This window comes from Pteropus medius, unplaced genomic scaffold (genome assembly GCF_902729225.1).
Source record: "Pteropus medius unplaced genomic scaffold, Ma_sr-lr_union100, whole genome shotgun sequence".
Classification (NCBI taxonomy): domain Eukaryota; kingdom Metazoa; phylum Chordata; class Mammalia; order Chiroptera; family Pteropodidae; genus Pteropus; species Pteropus medius.
The window spans coordinates 17903543-17924822 of NW_024346667.1; the positions used below are offsets into that span (position 1 = coordinate 17903543).

The 21280-nt window shown below is 35.6% G+C and overlaps 1 protein-coding gene and 2 pseudogenes across 1 annotated transcript in view; all 3 read left to right on the forward strand.

Annotated features, from left to right (window-relative positions):
* Positions 1-21280, forward strand: part of ADAM28 (ADAM metallopeptidase domain 28) — a 53572-nt gene that overhangs the window by 25179 nt on the left and 7113 nt on the right. Inside the window, exons 10-18 of the mRNA XM_039876135.1 lie at positions 2455-2539; positions 3927-4057; positions 5072-5249; positions 6755-6844; positions 9092-9287; positions 17889-17991; positions 19696-19855; positions 20547-20627; positions 20924-21002. Of these exons, the coding sequence (XP_039732069.1) occupies positions 2455-2539; positions 3927-4057; positions 5072-5249; positions 6755-6844; positions 9092-9287; positions 17889-17991; positions 19696-19855; positions 20547-20627; positions 20924-21002 (1103 nt within the window). The remainder of the gene's footprint in view (positions 1-2454; positions 2540-3926; positions 4058-5071; positions 5250-6754; positions 6845-9091; positions 9288-17888; positions 17992-19695; positions 19856-20546; positions 20628-20923; positions 21003-21280) is intronic.
* Positions 6090-6208, forward strand: LOC120613626 (uncharacterized; annotated as a pseudogene).
* On the forward strand, positions 9616-9760 carry LOC120613603 (uncharacterized; annotated as a pseudogene).

Genomic DNA, 21280 nt, shown 5'->3' on the forward strand with positions numbered 1-21280 from the left:
TAAAAGAGAAGCTAATAGTTTAACAATGAATCATAGAAGTTTGTCTGTTTTGATTGGGTGTACAGAAAAGAAAGACAGGTTTAGAGAATGACAAGAGAGATTTAGATTTGATGTTTGAAAAGAACAGATTAGTTTTAAGCATGACTCAGGACAAACTTTTAGGATACAAGAAAAATTGAATATTGTATTCTAATTACACACCTCTACCATCCTGCTGAAATGACAAATTAAAAAAAAAGAGAGAAATAAATTTAACAGCTGTAAATTATACGATTCTGCTGAACCTATGCCTCAAAAAAAATCAAGAAAATTCTGTTGAATAGTTTTGTAGCTGGAATCAGTTAGAAGGAAGTAGCAAGAAGTGACTTGAAATTACTTGTTTCACTTCCCAAGAAAACAGTGGGTGTCATGGGAAATAAGGGACTAGGTCCTGTTAGAATTCATTAATATCCTGTGCTGGTTACCTATTACTGCATAACACATCAGCCCACCACTCTCTGTCATAAACTAAGTCTTCCTCATTTATATGGCTGGTGCCTTGCCTGGAGTGGCTAGAGGAGGGGGGCTAGTTGGTCATTTCTCTGTATAGACAGCTTTTCATGAAGCTAACTTGGATTTCCCCCAACATGGCAATCTCAGGGTTTTGGACATTTTACAAGGTGTAGAAGAAGTATTTGCAGCGGAAAGCGTCAAGCCTTGTTATGAGTCAATCTCAGAAATCAGTTTCATTTCTAGTATTTTTTTTCTGTTGGTTCAAAAGTAAGTCATAGACTTATCCAGATTCAGGGAAGGTACTCCACAGTATGTGACTACTGCAAGGCTGCTCATTGAGAGTTATCTATAAAGAATAGCTGCCACAGTTCCTTAATTTGGAAAGATGAATTCCAGACTCAAGAGCCTGCCAAAAGACCAAGCATATTTTTTGGTGACGTTTAGAAAATTTTTTTTTTAAGTTCTCATAGCTAGTAAATAGTATGAGAATCCAACTCTTAGCAGACTGGCTCCAAGACCATGCTCAAATTGTAGCATATTTCTGTACATGAAGTAGTAGGGTAGAGATATAAAAATTATATTCAAGATGACAGATGTATAGATAAAAAATAGCAATCCAATATCAAGAGTAAATGTCCCAAATAGACCAAAATAAACAAGATAAAAGCCTAAAAAGAGATGATAGAAAGAAATAATTGTCCTTTCTCATAAATTGAAAGATTTACCATTTACCTGACGAATTAACACAAGGTATCTATATCTAGGAATAACTGGTAGGAACCTTAGAGTCCAAATATACTCTACCCACTAAACAGAGAAACTAAACTGGATAACTTCATAATGAAGGAAGATTTTATTTTTTATAACTGAGCTAACAGTAAGAATTAAACCCAAATAAATGTAGACTTAAATATAAGTAATTTTACAATATAATTTTAAAAGAAGATATGGATGCATGAATCTTTAAAATATGTCTGATGCAAAATGTAATTTCGAAAGTCAAGAGTGAATGAAAAGTGAGATGAAGTTATCTAATTTCCTCATTTTGCATAGCAAAATCAATATTTACATTCTCGATGTTGATAAGTGGGAAAATAAAGGTTCAACTTTTTATATAAATGCATCTACTAAGGGAATTTTTTAAATGATCTATATTCTGCAAATCTCTAGAAGGAAGCAGCAAGTCAAATCAGAACCAGACAGCAGAATAATAGTAAGATTACAAATTGTGGAAAAAAATGAAATGAAACCAAAGAAAAATTAAAATAGTAAAGGCCAAGCATATCATCGGTGTAAATACGTACAAGTGGTTCAAATTCCTCTTTGGCTAACATTTCTGGTGGTCTAGTGGTTAGGAACTGGTGCTTTCAAATCCCTTTTAAATAAGACAAATATTTCAATAACATAAGTGCTTTATTAACACAAATACTTTCCGAATGGGCCCAAACTCCAAATCCTACTACAGCTAAAACAGTGCAAAAAGAAAACAAAATCAAATAGATATAAAACTATATGAGGAAAATATAAATTAAAACAAAACCTGTGTGACAATACTAATATCAAAATATGTGTATATATATATATACATATATGTAATGTATATGTGTGTGTATGTGTATAAACATATATATTAGCATATATATGTACATATATATATAAATTTATTAGGATAAAAAATCTCCCTTTATTTTCTGACAAGGGATGAATTCCATAATGAAAAATGTAATAACCATAGATTAGAGATATAAACTATTAAAAGTAATTACATTCAGGTGCTTGGATTTAGGTGATATGATAACTATTGTATAAGAAAAAAAGTATCTCATTCAAATTCAAAAACTGATTTAAGAGTGACGATTCGCAATGTGAGTTTGTCTGCTAACCACTGAGAGTTCTGGATGAATTATCTGTAGAATATAGAGCTTAGAATCATAACTTGTCATATCGATTTCTTTTTTACAGGGCAACAGAACTTTCTGGAACAACTGTCGGTCTTGCTTTCATGAATACAATGTGCTCTCCTTATCATTCTGTTGGCATTGTTCAGGTCTGTTAGAAGATAGTTGGTTTTAAGTTCAAGCCTGTCAAATGCTCTGTTTTCTGAATCTATTGAGAAGATAGCATAGTTTTTCTCCTTCAATCTGTTGACATGATTGATTAACATTGATTGAATTTCAAATGTTTAATCATTCTTGCATATCCAGTGTGAACCCAGCATGGTCATAATGTATTATCTTGTTTATAGAGGTCATTTCAAGGGGAAAAAAACCACATTTAAGTTATGAAAATAATTATTTTAGGGAAGATTCCTTAAACTTGAAAGAACCTCAAAAAATTGATAAAGTCTCTATTTAAACACATTTCTATTTTTTCTTAATTTTTTGGTTTGTTTTTGTTCCCATTTGAGGAACTCCATTTTACTAGATAGCAAGGTTTACCAAATTCATCTCAACAGGATGAAACAGTATTGTGAATGGTAGGTATTAAATGCTCGTCTTACACAGGTGTTCCTTGTTTGCCAGTCTTGTACTGTGTCTTATGGATCTCTTTATTTGGTTCTTTGAAATGAAGTAGATGAGAGAATCAGGTTTCTGTGGGTGGGTGTTATCCATAGATTTTAGTCTCCCCACTGGGAAATTACAACCAGCAATGATTCCCTTGTGTTTTATTGCTCCTGGATAACTTGAAGCCCCCAGTCCCACACTTCTAATCAGAAACAATCTGGAATGAAGTTGACCACTGGGGTGAGTCTGGAATTGACCCATGTCTAATCTTGGTAGCAATAGAGTTGAAAAAAATACCAATGGTGCTTAAGTTCTAGGTTTTTAAAAACTTTTAGAGCCCCATTAAATAAACATATCAAAGCGCTCCAATTGAATTAGAGGGTATTAGAAAGTAAGCCAGGAGGAGGGAGGTAGATTATCTAAAAACACTTCTGATTCCTTATCATTGATAAAGAGATTTTACCACTACCTCTCATAACAGGAAACCACAAAAAATTTCCTCATTATAAATGTTCCTCATTCACAAGAACAAAGAGCAGGGTTTATGCCCTGTGACAGGCATTTAGTACAAATGTGTGTGTGTGTGTGTGTGTGTGTGTGTGTGTGTGTGTGTGAGAGAGGTGAGAGAGAGAGAGAGAGAGAGAGAGAGAGAGAGAGAGAGAGAGAGAACATGAGCCAACCAGCCAGACAGCCAGACAGCCAGAGACAGAAAAACAAAGAGACAGAAAAGAGGCAGAGAGAGGCAGAGGGAGAGGAGGGAGAAAGGGAGAAAGTGGAAAGGAGAAGGAAAGACAGATGGTTGGTGAGTGAGGAAAGTAAGCTAAAATCAGTCCCTCTACTCCACTTGACTACAGTAAAAATATTTAATTATACCCTGAGCGATAATCCAGTTTGTAAATCCAGGATCTGTTTTCTTATTCTCACCTTTAGGATCACAGTAGCAATGTGCTTAGAGTTGCAGGAACGTTGGCCCATGAAATGGGCCATAACTTTGGAATGTTCCATGACTCCTATGTTTGCAAGTGCCCTTCTACAATATGTGTGATGGACAAAGCACTAAGGTGAGGCTATCTGGGAAGATGCTCTGTATGCCTGTTTTTAATTCACTCTGAGATCTTCTACACTTTCATTTCATCTTTAGCAACATGGTCAAGCTGTTAAACGATTTAATAGCATAGTCACGAATGTGTAGCTATATCAAATCACCTTATGCCTTATCTATATTTAATATTTTTCGTTAACCAAGACATCATTTAAACATGTTGTCTTTTTGCTTTGGGCATTCCTTGTCATTTTATCCTCTTCTTATCTACATGAGACCTGGTTTCAGAAAATTATTAATTTTTATCAAATTTTCAATAAGTTCAGATTGGGTGGTGGTAGGAAAAAAGTTCTAGTAAGATCTAAAGAAGAAAGTTATCATAGGAGAATAAAGAAAAAGTCTGTGAAAAGAGATTACACATTTCTGTCTTTACTTTGGCGAAATTGCCAGGGGATTTTGTCTTTAAAAAATTCCAGGATCCTTTTATACATTAATTTCCTCTTTTCTATTTTCCTCTCTCAACTCACTCAGTCTAGGGTTAGTTTCCCATGCCCTTCCACAAAATAGCATATGGCTGCATGCCAGTTATATCTCCCAAATATTACTGCATTTTTAAACCTCACCTTTATTTGTAGAATGAAAAAATTCTGTCAGTAGGAATTCCTTTGAAGGAAAGTGAATTCTTAGACATGTAAATAAGTATGATTTTACTACCTTTAGATTTTAGAACTAAAATGACCAAAGGCTAAATAAGATTATCTGGATAAGCCAGGTACTGTTTTGTTTTTATAAACATCATCCTGGAGGCTATTCTTTGAGATATGACCATATTTGCTCACCAAGCTGGAGGCGTTTATGTCTACCCAGGTGGGCTAATTCGGGCGCATAAATGAGCTTATGATTTAGTAATTGATCAGTGGATTTGATGTGATCTTATAAGGCAAGATTTGAGTACATCGGCCCCCAAATCTGATGTTGTTCCCTACATGCTCAACATGACCGCATTATCTTTTCTCTTTCCTTATCTTCACAGCTTTTATATACCTACAGATTTCAGTTCCTGCAGCCGTGTCAGCTATGACAAGTTCTTTGAAGATAAATTATCAAATTGCCTCTTTAATGCTCCATTGCCTACAGATATCATATCCACCCCGGTCTGTGGGAACCAGTTGGTAGAAATGGGAGAAGACTGTGATTGTGGGACTTCCGAGGTATTTCCGAAAGAGTCTAGTTTGATTTCCAAATGCTAAGAAGATAGAGTATAAAACTATATAGTATGATTCATTAGAAATTGCACGTTTCTTTACCAAGATGTTATGTATATTCATTCGTAGATATTTGTCAGGCCACTTTTCTAACAACAAAAATTACATTTGCTCAACAGACCTTCTTGGGGTTTGTCCTCATTTCCTGTTTTTTAAGCACCACTCACCTACTTGGGCTTTGTGTCTTCATCCCTTCCTGTCTGAAGTGCTTCACATTTCTTATGTGCCTATGACTGTTGAGTGGTTACTTTAGGCACAGCACTGCGACAGTACTCAGAGTAGGTAGCTTGCCCAATGTCACCGAGCTGATAAATGGAGAAGCAAGATGTGGATTCTGATCTTTTATTTCAGCAGTCCCAGAACCATCCTGCCCTAGGATTTAGTTCATCTCTTTGCTACTCAACTCGTTATCATTAGAAGTGCCTGGCCTGATCCCACCCTGTGCACAGGGCAGCCAGGATTCTGAATGGTTCATTTCCTCCCATTTTATTAACACTTAATATGAGTGACACATCCAGACCTTAGGGGGTCGGCTTCTCAGTAACTTCAAAACAGGATTATAAATTTATTCATTCTACGTGAAAGAGTAATCTTTCCTAGATGATGTTTATATCTGAAATGAGGCCAGAATTTTAACCCTAAATTTTATAATTCTAAATATATCACTCCTCTAAATATATCACACAGCTGCAATCAGAAAGGTGCCTAATTTCTCAGAAACAAGGCAAAGAAAGAAAAACGAAGTATATTGCTTTAAGCAGAGTTGAATTAAATATCAAAATTGTTTTCTATGACCATGCTACTTTGAACAAGCCTGTTCCTGTCTGATCTCAGAAGCTAAGCAGGGTTGGGCCTGGTTAGTACTTGGATGGGAGACCACCTAGGAAGACCAGGCACTATAGGCGTGAAAAATAAAAAAAATAAATAAACAAATAAGGGATTGCAAGCTGACAGGGTCCTTGCAACCTGTGAGGTCAACCAAGGGTTGCCTCGCCTTAAAAAAAAAAAATCAAAATTGAATAAAGAACTATATTTTTAAATTTTCAGTTACATGCTCTAGAGATTAAATTTACTATTAGATAGGTACAAAACTGATGATTTTAACTGTGTTCTTTATTTAGATGAATTTTGTATTTTGAAAAACTGTCCTTTCTCCTTTTGTTTGCTCTTGTATTTTCCAAAAATATTACTTCTTTAATATTATCCTAGGAGAATGGGGAAACTAGAAAGATATTCAATTTTTAAAAAAATGTAAGTAGAATTCAGATAAATAACAAACCCTCAATTGCCCCCAAATTTCAATTTTTCTGTTAAGCTTTGTTTTATCTTTTATTTTCCTGAAAATTATTTTTAGACTACATTAAAGTAAGGTCTGCGTGATGGATAAACTATATATTATGGATTGTGCTGAAAGTAATTCAGCATTTGCATTTGTTTCTGATATTCATTAGGAATGTACCAACATTTGCTGTGATGCTAAAACATGTAAAATCAAAGCAGGTCTTCAATGTGCTTTAGGAGAATGCTGTGAAAAGTGCCAGGTAAGATTATCTTCTTCTATTTTAATAACTATACTTACCCTTTATTTTTCTATGTTAAAATCTCAGGGATTGCGTTAAATGAAATAGGCAAAACAATGTTTTACTTTTTGTAAAATAATGCTACCTGCCATTTATCAAGTCCTCACTGAGTGCTTGACAAACATGGGCTGTTTGTCCTCCAACACCCCTTTGAGGTGGATATTATTATCTCATTTTGCTTTTAAGAGAACAGAGGCTCAGAACAGAAAATGTACAGACTAGAGTCACTAAATGTCAAACTCCAAATATTACTGGTTCCAAAGTTGTAAATACTGGTCACTTCAACTGCCTGCCTGAGATGCCACATGGCCTTCTTAGACCAAATCTCATAATTGGTTACATAGTCCTTTAATAATGGGTTTGGTGGAAAAGCTTTTATTTTGAATAATGTTGAGGCTTCCCTACCGTCAACCTTCGAAGTCACTTCAGGGTGAAGTTTGTAGAAAAAAGATACAAAGTGAAGAAGCCCTGTCATTTTTCTGTGAGGCTTCTTGACTTGCCCTGCAAGTTAGAGTTTAGCATTTTTCATTCCATTGTTGCATAGAATCCTACATCATGATTGTTTATGTATCTGTCTCCTTTGTTAGATCGACTCCTAAGGGTAAGGGACTGGCATTCTCACTTAGCACAGAATTTCATATATTGGAAATGCTCCATAACTGTGTGTAGAAGGAATGTATAGATGGCATACTGGGTTGTAGGTAGTATTTGGAATAGATTTTTTTTTTTAAATGTCAAAGGGAGAGGAAAGAAATAAAGGATGCCAAAGGGAAGAAAATTTGAGAACTTAAGTAGTATTTAACAAGTGTTTATTAAGTGCTATTTGTTAGAGATTATGGAAGATTTCAAAAGAAAAAGTAGTCTTTGACCTCAAAGAACTTGTTATTTCCTTAGGGCAATGAAATATATACCTGAAACAGATGAAAACATATGAAAATATAAATATAAATGCTCAGATAGAAATTATAATGGTATATGTCCTTTGCATAATACTTTGCATCTAAATATTCATTTAATTTTCATAATGACCTTGTAAGTATGAGATGTGGAAAAGAATTTTCAGAGATTAAATCAATTTTTTTAAGGTTACAAACTTAGCCACTGCCAGAACCAAGGTTCAAACCTGCATCTTCCAAATCCAGGTTCAGGCCACTTTTTCCACCACATGTAAAAAGGAGATATAGCAATGTTCATGGAAGAAGTCAAGAGGCACCGTCTTGGAAACTAGTCTGGAATGTAATGAATAGACTTTAGAGAAGTAGATAGAAAGAGAAAAAAATTTCAAATAAGGAGGCTGAGAGAAAGAGCAAAGAACAGAAAGTATGAGCATGGTTTGTGTGATAGCTGTTAAGAAAGCTACTCCAGCTGGACCAGTGAGGGTTGAATTTGGAGAGTCTCATATGCTCCAATTAAAATTCAAATTTTATTCTGTCACCAGCATAAAGATATTGAAAATTTTTTGATGATATGAGAGCCTGCCCTCTCACTTCAGCTAGAGAAAGGTATGCTTCCAATGCTCCCACAGGCTTCTTCAGATTCGCACAAGTGACAGAAATTGTTTACTAAGGTTTACCTGATGAAATAAGAGCAAGATTTGCAGAAATAGATTATGATGGAATTGATACATCAAATGGATATTTGATTATTTCTTCCTCATGATGAATCATTCCATAGGAAGAAGTGAGTTAAAATATCTCAACATACAATAATAAAAGGAATTAAGAATTAGGAAATGTGATGCCTGGGAAAGTCTCAGAGTATGCTGATCTGGTGCTTGTAAACTTATCTTCCTTAATACAAAAGACCCATTTCCCCAATATATCCCCGAAGTTGCAGATTGAAATCTCCTTGAAATTTTTGACAAAGATGCATTCAGCAAAGGGAGAAACAATTTCCTTCTTTGCATCTAGGATGTTGCTTGTTTTTTTTCCTGCATTTTTCTCATTGATATTTCTATAGTATTTGTGCTCCAAATTCAGAAATACTGATTGCTTAAAGACTGAAGGGCATTGGCCAAAGTTAATAGAAGTGGTGTAACAGGAGATGGCTTTAGTTTATACAATGCAAATGTCAACTGGAATGGAATGATGCCTCTAAATATCTTGCCCCCCAAAAAAGGCCAAAGGGGAAATATTATTTGTGTTAATTTGAGATATTAGAGTAAGTCAGATGGAAAAAAACTTTTCTCCCTTTTTGGTTTCCCTACAGCTTAAAAAGGCTGGTACGGTGTGCAGACCAGCAAAAGATGAGTGTGACCTGTCAGAAATGTGTGATGGTAAATCTGGTGTTTGCCCTGATGATCGATTCCGAATCAATGGCTTCCCATGCCAGAATGGGAAGGGTTACTGCTTGATGGGGATGTGCCCCACACTGCAGGAGCAGTGCATGGAGATGTGGGGACCAGGTAGGAGGACAAACCCCAGCATTGCTGGCATTCCTGCCTCTATAAACATGCAAAAAAAAAAAATCATATTATTCTATGTGGCAGTGTGTGGTCATGGCCAAAAGGAGCATTCTGTCCCAATCTTCTTTCTTAGAAACTGTACTGCTGCTTACAATTCTGGATAAGTATATTTTAGAACTTAAGATCAATTTCAAGTTTGCTAGATTTAGCACATCAAAATAAGGATGACCCAGTGGAATTTTCATTTCGAATTAACAATTTTTTTTAGTATCAGTATATCTCAAGCAATATTTGAGGCAAACTCATACTTAAAAAAATTTTTTTTTTTGTCTATGGCCATGCCACCCTGAATACACTGAACATTGATCTTGTACTGAACATGCTGAAGATGTCTGATCTCAGAAGCTAAGCAGGGTTGGGCCTGGTTAGTACTTGAATGGGAGACCACCTAAGAAGACTAGGTGCTGTAGGCTAAATAAATAAATAAATAAATAAATAAATAAATAAATAGGGCAACTTAGTTGAAAAAAAAAATCTGACATTAAAATTTTTCGTTTGTTTGTTTATCTGAGATTCAGAGATAACTGGGTGTTCAGTACATTATTTGGCATCCCTAACCAGGATCCTGCCCAGATAAGTGTATATGAGTTTGTAGAGGTTATAGGAGGGCTCAGAGAGGGCAGAAAGTAAGGAAAGGGGAAGGAAAAAAAGAAGGACATGGGAATACAGAGGAGCAATGAGGAAAAGTGAAAGCTCTTTAATGTTCATTTCGTCCACAATACTAGAATTTTAGTATTCTCTAATTATACCATAAAAAAATTTAAAAATAAAAACATAACTTGAAAATCAACAGAAACTCTAAATTAAAATTGAAATTTTTCTAGTTAACTTAATTAAAGGCAATTTTAAAAATATTCTTTGGACTTCCTGGATATGATTGATGTATATTGTATATATATTAATTTTCATAGCCTTTTTTTTTGCTACACTTCCAGATTCCTACTAAAATGGCTGAAGAAAATTTTTTCAAATAAGGATAATACATCTTTCTAAAAGTATTTGAAGAGAGTTATCACATGCTAGAAACAATTCATAATTCCTGAAAATAGACAAAAGACAAGATTAAGGAAATCAACAGAAATCATTGATTCACCCAGAATAAAAGAAACCTGGGAAATAAATGGACAAGAACTTTGAAAAATTCCTTGGTAAAATCCTATGTGTCAGGCAAGGGTGGGCTGAGACGTAATTTGAGGAAAAGCTTGATACCATAAGTACATCAGCAAGTACAATATACAGTAAAAAAAAAAAAAAGTGTGAAAATGAGTTAATCTCCCACACTTGTCAAATTGGCAAAGCTCAGTTATAGTTACTGCTTAGTGTTGGTGAGAATGTGACAGAACAGCTAATTCCACACATTCTGGTAAGAATATGACTTAATATAATCTTTCCAGAGAGAATTTAGAAATACAACCTGAAAATCATACTCTTTTCCCTAAATATTGTACCCAAGAATATTTATTTACAAGTATTTTCACCCAGCACTTTAAAAAATAATAATGAGTAATTGAGAAACATCTTAAAGTCCAAGACCAAGTATTAGTCAAATAAATTATCATGTATATATCCAATGATTTCTTGCAGCTATGATATTATAGAATATTTAATGCCTGGGGAAAGGATAAATATACTGTTAATAGGGAAAAAGTAATTTGTGAAGCTGTGTGATAACAGGTATATGAATGATATTTTCTATAATATTAGCCATAGTCACTCTGAAGTTTGGGATTAGGAATATGTGTTTTCCAAATTATTTTTGTCTAATTATTCAGTTTTTTAGTGTAGATATTTTATTATAATGAGGAACTAAATTTTTCTTAAGATGCAAATAATCAAGAAAATATGGGAATAAACTCATTTTATCATCTTGAACATTGAAATACCCAATTCATTTAAAATGGTTTGAGTTTACAAATCATTATAATCATTTTTCTTGAAACCAATGCAATATTTTCATAGATATTTCATCATTTTAACATAGTTTGTTTTTTTTTTGAAAATCTGGATTCAAATTTCTATGTTATTTATTGATATTTATAAGGAGCATCCCACACAGAACAGGAGCACAAGTCTTAGACTCAGATAGAACTGGGCATGAAGTCTAGTTTTTCATCTCTTTCTGTGACTTAATCAATATGATTTTCCATTTCCTTATTGATAAAATGGAATGATAAGAATTGCTAATATTTCTCAGCTACATATTACTATTCTAAGTGACTCACATACGTTAACTCATTTAATCCTCACAAAAACTCTATGAGGTTGGTGCTATTGTATACCCTCATTTTACAGCAGAGCAAACCGAGAGGTTAAGGCCCAAGGTCACACAGCTGTTCAGTCTTAATGCCTGAGCTCCTAACCACCATGTTCTGCTTATCTGATGGAGATCTGAGGAAGATCACAAGAGAAATTAAATATGTAATGCTCGTCCGTGTACTTGGCACAGCTACATAACTAAGCATGGCATGTAGCTGTCACCGTAGCACATAGAGCAGAGTAGTGTTCTAATATCTTCCCATAGGCTGTTGATATAATGACTGTGGCTCTCCTGGCTAAATCTTCATATTTATATAAATTTCTTTTAACCTTCAGCAAATCATCCAGATGTTTCCAAATATGTATCCATTATTCAAAAATAAAATATAATTTTTTTTTTAAAATCCAGCCAGCTCTCTTGATATCCAATATTGCAGCCTATATTTCCTAGAATGATCAATGGAATTACATCATGTGCCACACAATGATGTTTTGGTCAACAATGTACTGCATATATGATGGCAGTTCCATAAGATTATAATGGAGATGAAAAATTCCTATTACTTAGTGCCATTGCGACATCATAACGCAATGCTTTACTCACGTGTTTGTAGTGATGCTGCTGTGAACAAACCTACTGCATTATCAATGGTATAAAAGTATAGCACATAAAATTATGTAAGTACTTAATACTTGATAATAATAATAACTGACTTACTACTTAATGTATTTACTATACTGTACTTTTTATTATTATTTTAGAGTGTACTCTTTCTACTTATAAAAAATGTTTGCTGTAAAACAATATGCCAGGTTATGCCAGCAGCAGCCTCATAAGTCTCATGTTTACCAAATCTCTTTTTTAAAATATATATGTTTTTTATTTTTCAATGATATACAATACTATAATAGTTTCAGGTGTACAACATAGTGATCAGACATCCATATAACCTACAAAGTTATCATCCCAATAAATCTAGGACCCATCTGACACCGTACACAGTCATTACAATATTACTGACTACATTCTTATGCTATATTTTATATCCCTGTGACTATTTTGTAACTACCAAGTTGTACTTCTTAATCCCTTCCCCTTTTTCACACATCCCCCCAAACCTCCTCCCATCTGGCAACCATCTAAATGTTCTCTGTATTTAAGTTTAGTTTTTTTTGTTTGTTTATTCTGTTCTTCAGATTACACATATAAGTGAAATTATTTGGCACTTACCTTTCTCTACCTGACTTACTCCACTCAGCACAATACCATCTAGGTCCATCTGTGTTGTTGCAGATGACAAGATTTCATTCTTTTTTATGGCTGAATGATATTCCATTGTATATATGTACCACCTCTTCTTTATCATTCATCTGTTGATGGACTCTGCATCTCTTGATTGCATCGTTTTCTATTGTCCTTGATTTCATCTCACGTTTTCTTCATCATGGCCTCTAAATGTACAAAATCCACTGCTATCGTTGCCAATAAGAGGCCACGTCAAGTGATTGACCTGGAAACAAATTAAAAATGATTAAGGACTACGAAGGCAGAAAATCAGTGATGGTTATTGCTTGCCAGTCAGGCACAGCCCTTTCCACCATAGCTATAATCTTGAAGAACAAGAGCAAAGTGACAGAAGCTGTAAATGATCTGCTTTACTGCAGGCAACAAAACTAACAAAAATTCGAGAAGGGCCTATATCAATCAGATAGAGAGAAACATCTAATGACCTGGACTGAAGACCAGACACAAAACAGTGTCCCTCACATCACCATGATGATCATGGCCAAGACAAAAAGTTTGTTTACAATTTTGAAAGATAAAGGCTGGACCTAACTACGATCTTGAATTTACTGCTAGCTCTGGGTGATTTAAACAATTCAAGAGTCATGATTCACTGAATAATGTGAGAATGTGAGTGCTGATGTGAAGGTAGCTGAAGAATTTTTGGACACTCTAGATAAACTTACTGTGGAGGAAAATTACTTACCAGAGCAAATAATCAATATGGATGAAATCTCCCTGTTCTGAAAACTAATGTTTGAGAGGATTTCATTCATAAGGAAATCAAATCAATGCCAGGTTTTTAGGCTTTTAAGGACAGGATAACAGTATTGGTTGGGGGCTACAAATTGAAACCCTTTGTGATCTGGCACAGTGAGAACACAAGAGCATTTAGGCATATCAATAAGTACATGCAACCAGTGTACTACAAGGGCAATAAGAAGTCATGGATGACACAGCTCCTCTTCCAAAATGTCCTACTGAATTGCTATACCAGTGAAATGGAGAAGTTCTGTTTGGAGAATAACACACCTTTCAAGATTTTGCTTACTGTTGATAACGCTCCCAGACATCTTCCTTTTATTGGTGAGCTTCATCCCAGCATCAAGGTGATGTTTCTCCTTTCAAACATCACCTCTTTGATCCAACCAATGGGTCAAAGAGTTATAGCGGCTTTTAAGACCTACCATCCGAGGAGGACCATTGCCTAGGCTATTGCTGTACCTGAGGAAGACACTGAGAAGACACTGATGCAATTCTGGAAGGATTACAACATCTGTGACCACATCAAGAACATTGCTTGGGCGGGGGAATAGCGTAGATGATAGAGGCTCCGTTCATCCCTTTGGCAACCAAATCAAAATTATGACAGAAACAAGGAGCAAACAGCAAGGAAAAATTGGTGTCTAAATGATCAAGCTATACAACTAGAAAGAAATATAAGAAATCACCCTGCAATGGCAGAAGGTAGGAAAAAGCAAAGTTGCGGGGCTGCCTGTCCCAAGGAGCCAAGTGGGACGGAGGCTGTGGCAGTGGCAGCAGCAGACGCCTCTAAAACGGGCCATGTCTGCAAGCGGACTTTTGCAGTGACAGACTCACTTGCTCTGTGCACCAGTGCCGGTTTGGCTGTGCAGGGACTGTCAGGGGGACACTGAGTTGTCGGAGTGAGGACCAAGGAGATACTCGCTCTGTACAGAAGTGCTGGCAGTATCCATCATTCCTTGTTGAGTCCTCTCCCCTCCCAGTGTGCAGACTCAGCGCTGCCATAGCCAAAACATCATCAAACTGGATAACAGAAGTCTCTCCACCTAGAGAATTCCTTGAAACCCCGCCTCTCCCAACTCACAGCCCCACCAAAGAGGCTACACCATATCCAGGTGTATCCCCTGTGAGTCAAGCACTCCTTGCTGAGCAGCGCCTAGACTCCCACCGGAGGCAGCTGGCCTCGGTTTCTGGTGTGGTCTTTTGAGGCAACTATTAGCACAGCATCTGTGGATTGCTTGCTGAATCTTAACAGGTGGCCCTGAAGGGGCACAGGCTTGAGCTAAATTTGGCTTGCAGCTGAATGCCTCTCAGGACTGTGCCTCTGGACACCTATTTCACAAATCTACACTAATAAGACTGGGAGACTTAGGAGCTTTGCTTAGTACATGGAAACAGATGCAGCAAGGCAGCCAAAATGGAAAGACAAAGAAGCAGAAACTATATGAGAGAACAGAACAGAGATCCAGAAATAATGGAGTCAAGCAATCTCAAAGATGCAGAGTTTAAAATGCTGATTATAAAGTTGCTCAATGAACTTATGGGAAGTGTAGAAAATTCAGTGAGAATTTCAACAAAGAGATAAAAAACATAAAAATGGAAGTGGAAATTATAAAAGGGAACCAGTCTGAAATGAAGAACACATTATCTGAGATGAGAAGTGTATTAAATGGAAAAAACGAAGTGAATAAAGAAGAGAATCAAATGACCTATATAGAGGATGGGAAAGCCAAGGACACTCAATCAGAATGGCAAGAAAAAAGAAGCCAAGAATATAATAATTTAAGGAGCCCATGGGACACAATTAAAGGTAAAAATATCCATGTCATCGGGGTACCTGAAGGAAAAAAAAGGTGTTGAACAGCTATTTGAAGAAATAATGTTGGAAAACTTCCCTAACCTGGTGAAGGAAATAGACATAAAGCCCCAAAAAGTTCAGAGAGTCCCAAAAACCAGGAAATCAAAGAGGCCCACACCAAGACACATTATAATTAAAATGTCAAAAGTTAAATACAAAGAGAGAATCTTAAAAGCAGCAAGAGAAAAGCAGTTATTTACCTACAAAGGGAGCACCTATAAGACTGGCAGATGATTTCTCAAAAGAAACTAGCAAGACAGAGGGGCTTGGCACAAAATATTGGACATGATGAAAACCCAGGATCTACAACTAAGAATACTTTATCCAGCAAAGCTATCATTTAGAGTCAAAGGGCAGATCAAGAGCTTCTCAGACCAAAAAAAAAAAAAGCTAAAGAAATTTATCACCTCCAAGTCAATATTACAGGAAATGTTGGAGGGACTTCTTTAAGAATAAACATGTATCAAAAACATGGATAAAGAATAGTAACAACTACATTCCTATCAATGAGTACCTCAAATGGAAAAGAACTAGGCGCTCCAACCAAAAGATAGAGTGGCTGAATGGATAAGAAAATAAGATCTTCACATATGATGCCTACAAAAGACTCACTTTAGAATAAAAGACACACACAGAGTAAAAGGAAGGGGATAGAAAAAGATACTGCCTTGATGGACCTAGACGGTATTGCGCTGAATGAAATGGGTCAGATAGAGAAAGACAAACACCACATAATTTCACATACAGGTGGAATCTAAAGAGCAAAATCAACAACAACAAAAGTGGAAATAAATTCATAAATATTTAGAGGGATACTAGATGGGAGGGGTGTTGGGGGACAAAAAAGGGCAAAGGGATTAAGAGGTACAAATGGATAGTTGCAGAATACATATGAAGATGTAGAGTGTAGCATAGAGAAGATGGTTTATAATGTTGGAATAAATACATAATGGGGTAAAGGGGTACTAGATTTAGTGGGGTGATCACTTTGAGAGTTATGTGGGCCTCTAATCAATATGCTATACAATTGAAACTGGTATATTATTGTCAACTATAATTGAAGTAATTATAATTTCAATTATTGGCATAACTATAATTGTGCCAACTATAATTGAAAAAAAAACTCATTGAATTGTACAATGTAAATACAAGCAAATAATTGTCTATTATATTTCAATAAAACAAAAAAATTTTTTTAAGAAAAGAACCTTGCTTAGGCTTAGGGTGACATGACCAAGAAGTGAGTGTATGAATGTCATCTGGATGAAGATACTTAGAGGATTTATTCATGACTTCAAAGGATTTGCCAAGGATGAGGAGGCTATAATAATCAATAAGTCTGTAGTTGAGACAGCAAAAAACTTTAACCTGGGTGTGGATGAGGATGACATTGAGGAGCTCCTAGAGGTGGCTCCTAAGGAACTGACTAATGAAGAGTAGATGGAGCTGGAACTGGAACAGAAGCTGAAGAAGAGGCAAAAGAAAAGGAAACTGTAGGAGAAGAAAAGGAAGAACGCCCCTAAAAATTCATAGTTAAGGGTTTAAAAGAAACTTTTGTAGTGTCACATGGGTGCTGGAGTAATCGGGGTGATCACTTTATAAATTATATAAATGTCTAACCTGAAACTAATATAAAATTTAAAAAGAGAATATTTTGCAGAACTCAACAAGCTCCTTTAAAACTTTGAAAACATGGACCCTAACACTGAAAGGTTTTCATTAGTAGGGAGGAATGCTCATGGTGCATTATCCATTTACAAGCAAATCTATGATGAGAAAAAGAAACTAAGCAAACCACCATGGACATATTTCTGAAAAGGGTGATACCTTCTCAAGAAGAGCCTCAGGCAGGTCCTTCAGGAGGTGTTCCAGAAGAAGGCATTGTTACCCTAGGAGATGACATCTCCATGTGTTTTGTTGCCTCTGAACACCTACCAGTGAGAGGACACATGGAGGTGGAAGACAGTGATATTGACAACCCTGACCCTGTTTATTGTGTGCGTTTGTGTCAGTTTTTTCTGTTGTTGTTTGTGTACAGGTTTTTGAAGTGTAAAAAGCACACATACGCAAAAAAAATTGAAAAAGCTTACAAAATAAAGATATAAAGAAAGAAAATGTTTTTGTACAGCTCTACAATATAGCTTAGGTATGTAGTAAGCTATACCATTTAGATTCGTGTAAGTGCACTCTATAATGTTTTCACAATGACAAAATCACCTAATGACCTGTTACTGAGAAGTGCCATTGTTAAGCAATGCAAGACTGTATGCTAAAATAGTATTTCTCTTGCTGGTTTTATATTTCATTAATAATTTGTAGCATTGAATTTTCTATCTTTTTTCTTTTTAAATATGTCCCTACTGATCATGCCTCATCTCAGGAACCGAGGTTGCAGATAAATCATGTTACAGCAAGAATGAAGGTGGGTCAAAGTACGGGTACTGTCGCAAAGTGAACAACACACACTTGCCTTGTAAAGCAGAGTAAGTGACCTTATTGTTTGAATCTTTCTGTTCCACTCCTAGGGATACTCACTTCGGCCAGAGAAATAGCTAATACAATGTTTGTACAGTTTTATTTAAACTTGCCATAGAATTACATAAAGAAAAAACATGGTAAGAGAAAAAATTGTCAGTTCACCTGAAGAATTTGTTTTAATTTTTGGATTGATATTCTAGAAAATTATAGAATATTACACTCAATGAACTTGAGATTTTTAAGATTTTTTTTGATTTTGCAATTTTAAGCTGATGTTTAAAATTCAAATTATAATAGACTAAATTCCTTGTACCTGCTCGAAATTTTGATACAAATTAATATACAACAAAAGGTTGAATGAGATCAGCATTTCTCAAAGTTTTTCTATTAAACATGAACTTTCCTAGATGATAGATATTACCAAACAAACTATATTTTGGACATAGCCTCATCTTTTGGGGAGTTTGGGCCTAAAGGATGGATAGTCATTTCCTGTGGTCTATCTTTTATAGGATATTAGGGCAGATTCAAAAGGAAAAAAATTATGTAAAAAGAAATAAAGGGAGAATAGGCAATATTTAGTATGAGAGCTAGCATGTAGGAAAAGAGAGTGGGGTTATTTTCCTCTACATCACGTGCACACACCATTGTCCCATATCACCATTTGTATGAGCGCTGGACAATTTCTGCAACTAGAAATACAAGCATTTCATCCTTCCCTCAACCTGGGTTTCTTATCACTTGTTAATAGTAACTGACTGGAGAGTAAGCCTGGAATTCCCCGTGCCCTCGAATCTTCCTTATAAGACTTACACGATTCAAGAAAAACACCCTCTCAAGTTTGGAGAGAATGCATGTCTTTCTCCACTTCTCAATTATATTTTCTAACAACCACCAAAGACATCAGAAGAATCTGATTCTATCTATTCTCAGAATACTTTTTCACAGCCCTCCTCTGAATTCTCTAAAATTGACTGTAATTTTATTGGCATTGACTTTATTCACCTTAGTGGTAGATGAATGGTTTCATTGAGTGCTGAGCAGTTTCATCTGTATTTGCAGGTAGACAGTCCTTTCTGTAACCTCACATGATGCCTTGGAGTATACACCAAGGCTCAGCTTTATATTAACACAACCATAGCTGAGAGAGTTATTCTGCTGTAATTCATGAAAGTAAATAAGAAATGTTAGCTAAAACAGGATAGAAATCAATTTCCTAGGTGTCCTCCATGATGTTAGAAGGCCAACCTCATATCTTCTAACTCTATCGTGGATATGACCACCTTTCTCAACTGTTTCTCTTAGTCTATGTTGGCTTCTCCAGCTCTAGCTATTACTTTCCAATAAGCAAAAAGAAAAAGGAAAAAAAATTAGAGAAGGACATACTTCCTAACACTTAAGACACTTAAACTCTGCTTTCTTTCCATTGGCTAGACCTTAGGCAATTGGCCAAAAGTAGCTGCATGAGAATCTGGGAAATGAGTGTGTATTTTCTTTTTTTAATAGCAACAATGTGCCTGCCAATATTCAATAATTCTTTCACTGAAGAATAAGGGGTAAAATTGATCTGAAGGAGAACTAGGAGTCTGTGCTATAGGGAGAAACACTGTTAGTTAAATATTGATAGTCAAGGAGCTTACTTACATTTGTATAAAACTGCAATTTGGAGCCTAGTATTTCAACTGCAGCAAATTTTGGCTTTTCCTCAGTGATATCACGTGTGGGAAGTTGTTCTGTCAAGGTGGGTCAAACAATTTGCCCTGGAAAGGACGCATAGTAACTTTCCTGACATGTAAAACATTTGATCCTGAAGAAAGCAGTCAAGAAATAGGCATGGTAGCCAACGGAACGAAGTGTGGAAACAAGAAGGTAAGTTGAAATTATGGCTTTGATTCAAAGTGTTTTTTTTAGTTTTTATTCTGTGTTTTATTTTTCAAGGCCTTTTTGTGTTTCAAGGGAGCAGTTTTCAAGCTTATGTCCTTCATTTGGGCCTGTTTGAATTTCTTTCTTCAATATTATTTAATAAGTACCAATTATGTGTTTAGTGGTAGGTTGTTAAACTTACATAAGTTTTATTGCCCCCAAAATGGTAGGTTCTCAAAGAACGACAGTGGCTCTAATAATAATAAAGAGAATAATAACAATGATATTCATTTTTACATAAATAATATTTTTTACTATTGCAGATGATGTGCTATTGACATATTTTCCATAATAGTTTTGTTTGGAATGGGTACCTTGTGTCATGAGCAGTACTCAGCTCAGTACTAAATGTCACTCTTAAGAGTTGGACTGAAGAGGTGGGTTAAGGGAATAACCCCTGAGGAATGGGGTGAAGTGAGGAAACTTTAAAGAGGACTTTCAAATATTTTATGCTAAAAGTTACCTAGATCCCATCTTCCCATTTTCCAAAGAATGCTGATTTCCCTAAGAAAAAAGTGAATTTGATAAAGATGATAGTGGCTAATAATATAAGACTAAATTCCAAAGAGTCAACAATTTGCAGAGCCAAAGCCATTGGACGTTAGTGTCAACTTCACGTGTTTCACATCACTTTCAGGTTTGCATTAATGCAGAATGTGTGGATATCGAGAGAGCCTACAAATCAACCAATTGTTCATCTAAGTGCAAAGGACATGCTGTGAGTTTTGAAAATGTTTCCCCAAGCTTGCTGAAGCTTACATAATTTCGTATGATACCACGTTCCAGCATGAAATGATTAAAATTAAGTTTGTCTAACCCCTCAGTAGTTTGGTTCAAAGTTTTTCTATGAACCTGGTATGTACCGAAATTCCTATTATTGATTTGTACGTTATGTAGATAGCTAAAAGCCACAGAATAGGGCTTATTCCTTTTTCAGAATTACCTGTGGATGATTAGGCCCTTAATTTGGTAGTCAGTCTGGTGAGGAAACTGACAGAATTATTACTCGCCCAGGTGTGTGACCATGAGCTCCAGTGTCAGTGTAAAGAAGGCTGGGCCCCTCCCGACTGCGCTGACTCCTCAGTGGTCTTCCGTAGGTAACATTACACATCTAACCTGAGAAAATGGCTCTTCTTCTCTAAGCTTTTATTTCATATAACATGAAATTGCATGGCCTCTGTTCTCTCTCTTGGAATTTCTGTTTTATAGATATTGAATTTACAATATTCATCATCAAAATCTCATTAACAACTTTTTATTCATATTTTCCACATCCTTCTGTTTTTACTCTACATACAAAAAGATCTCCTCAGATTTTATATTTGTAATTTTATTTCAATTCCACAAATTTTCTTGCTTTATAATTGTTCC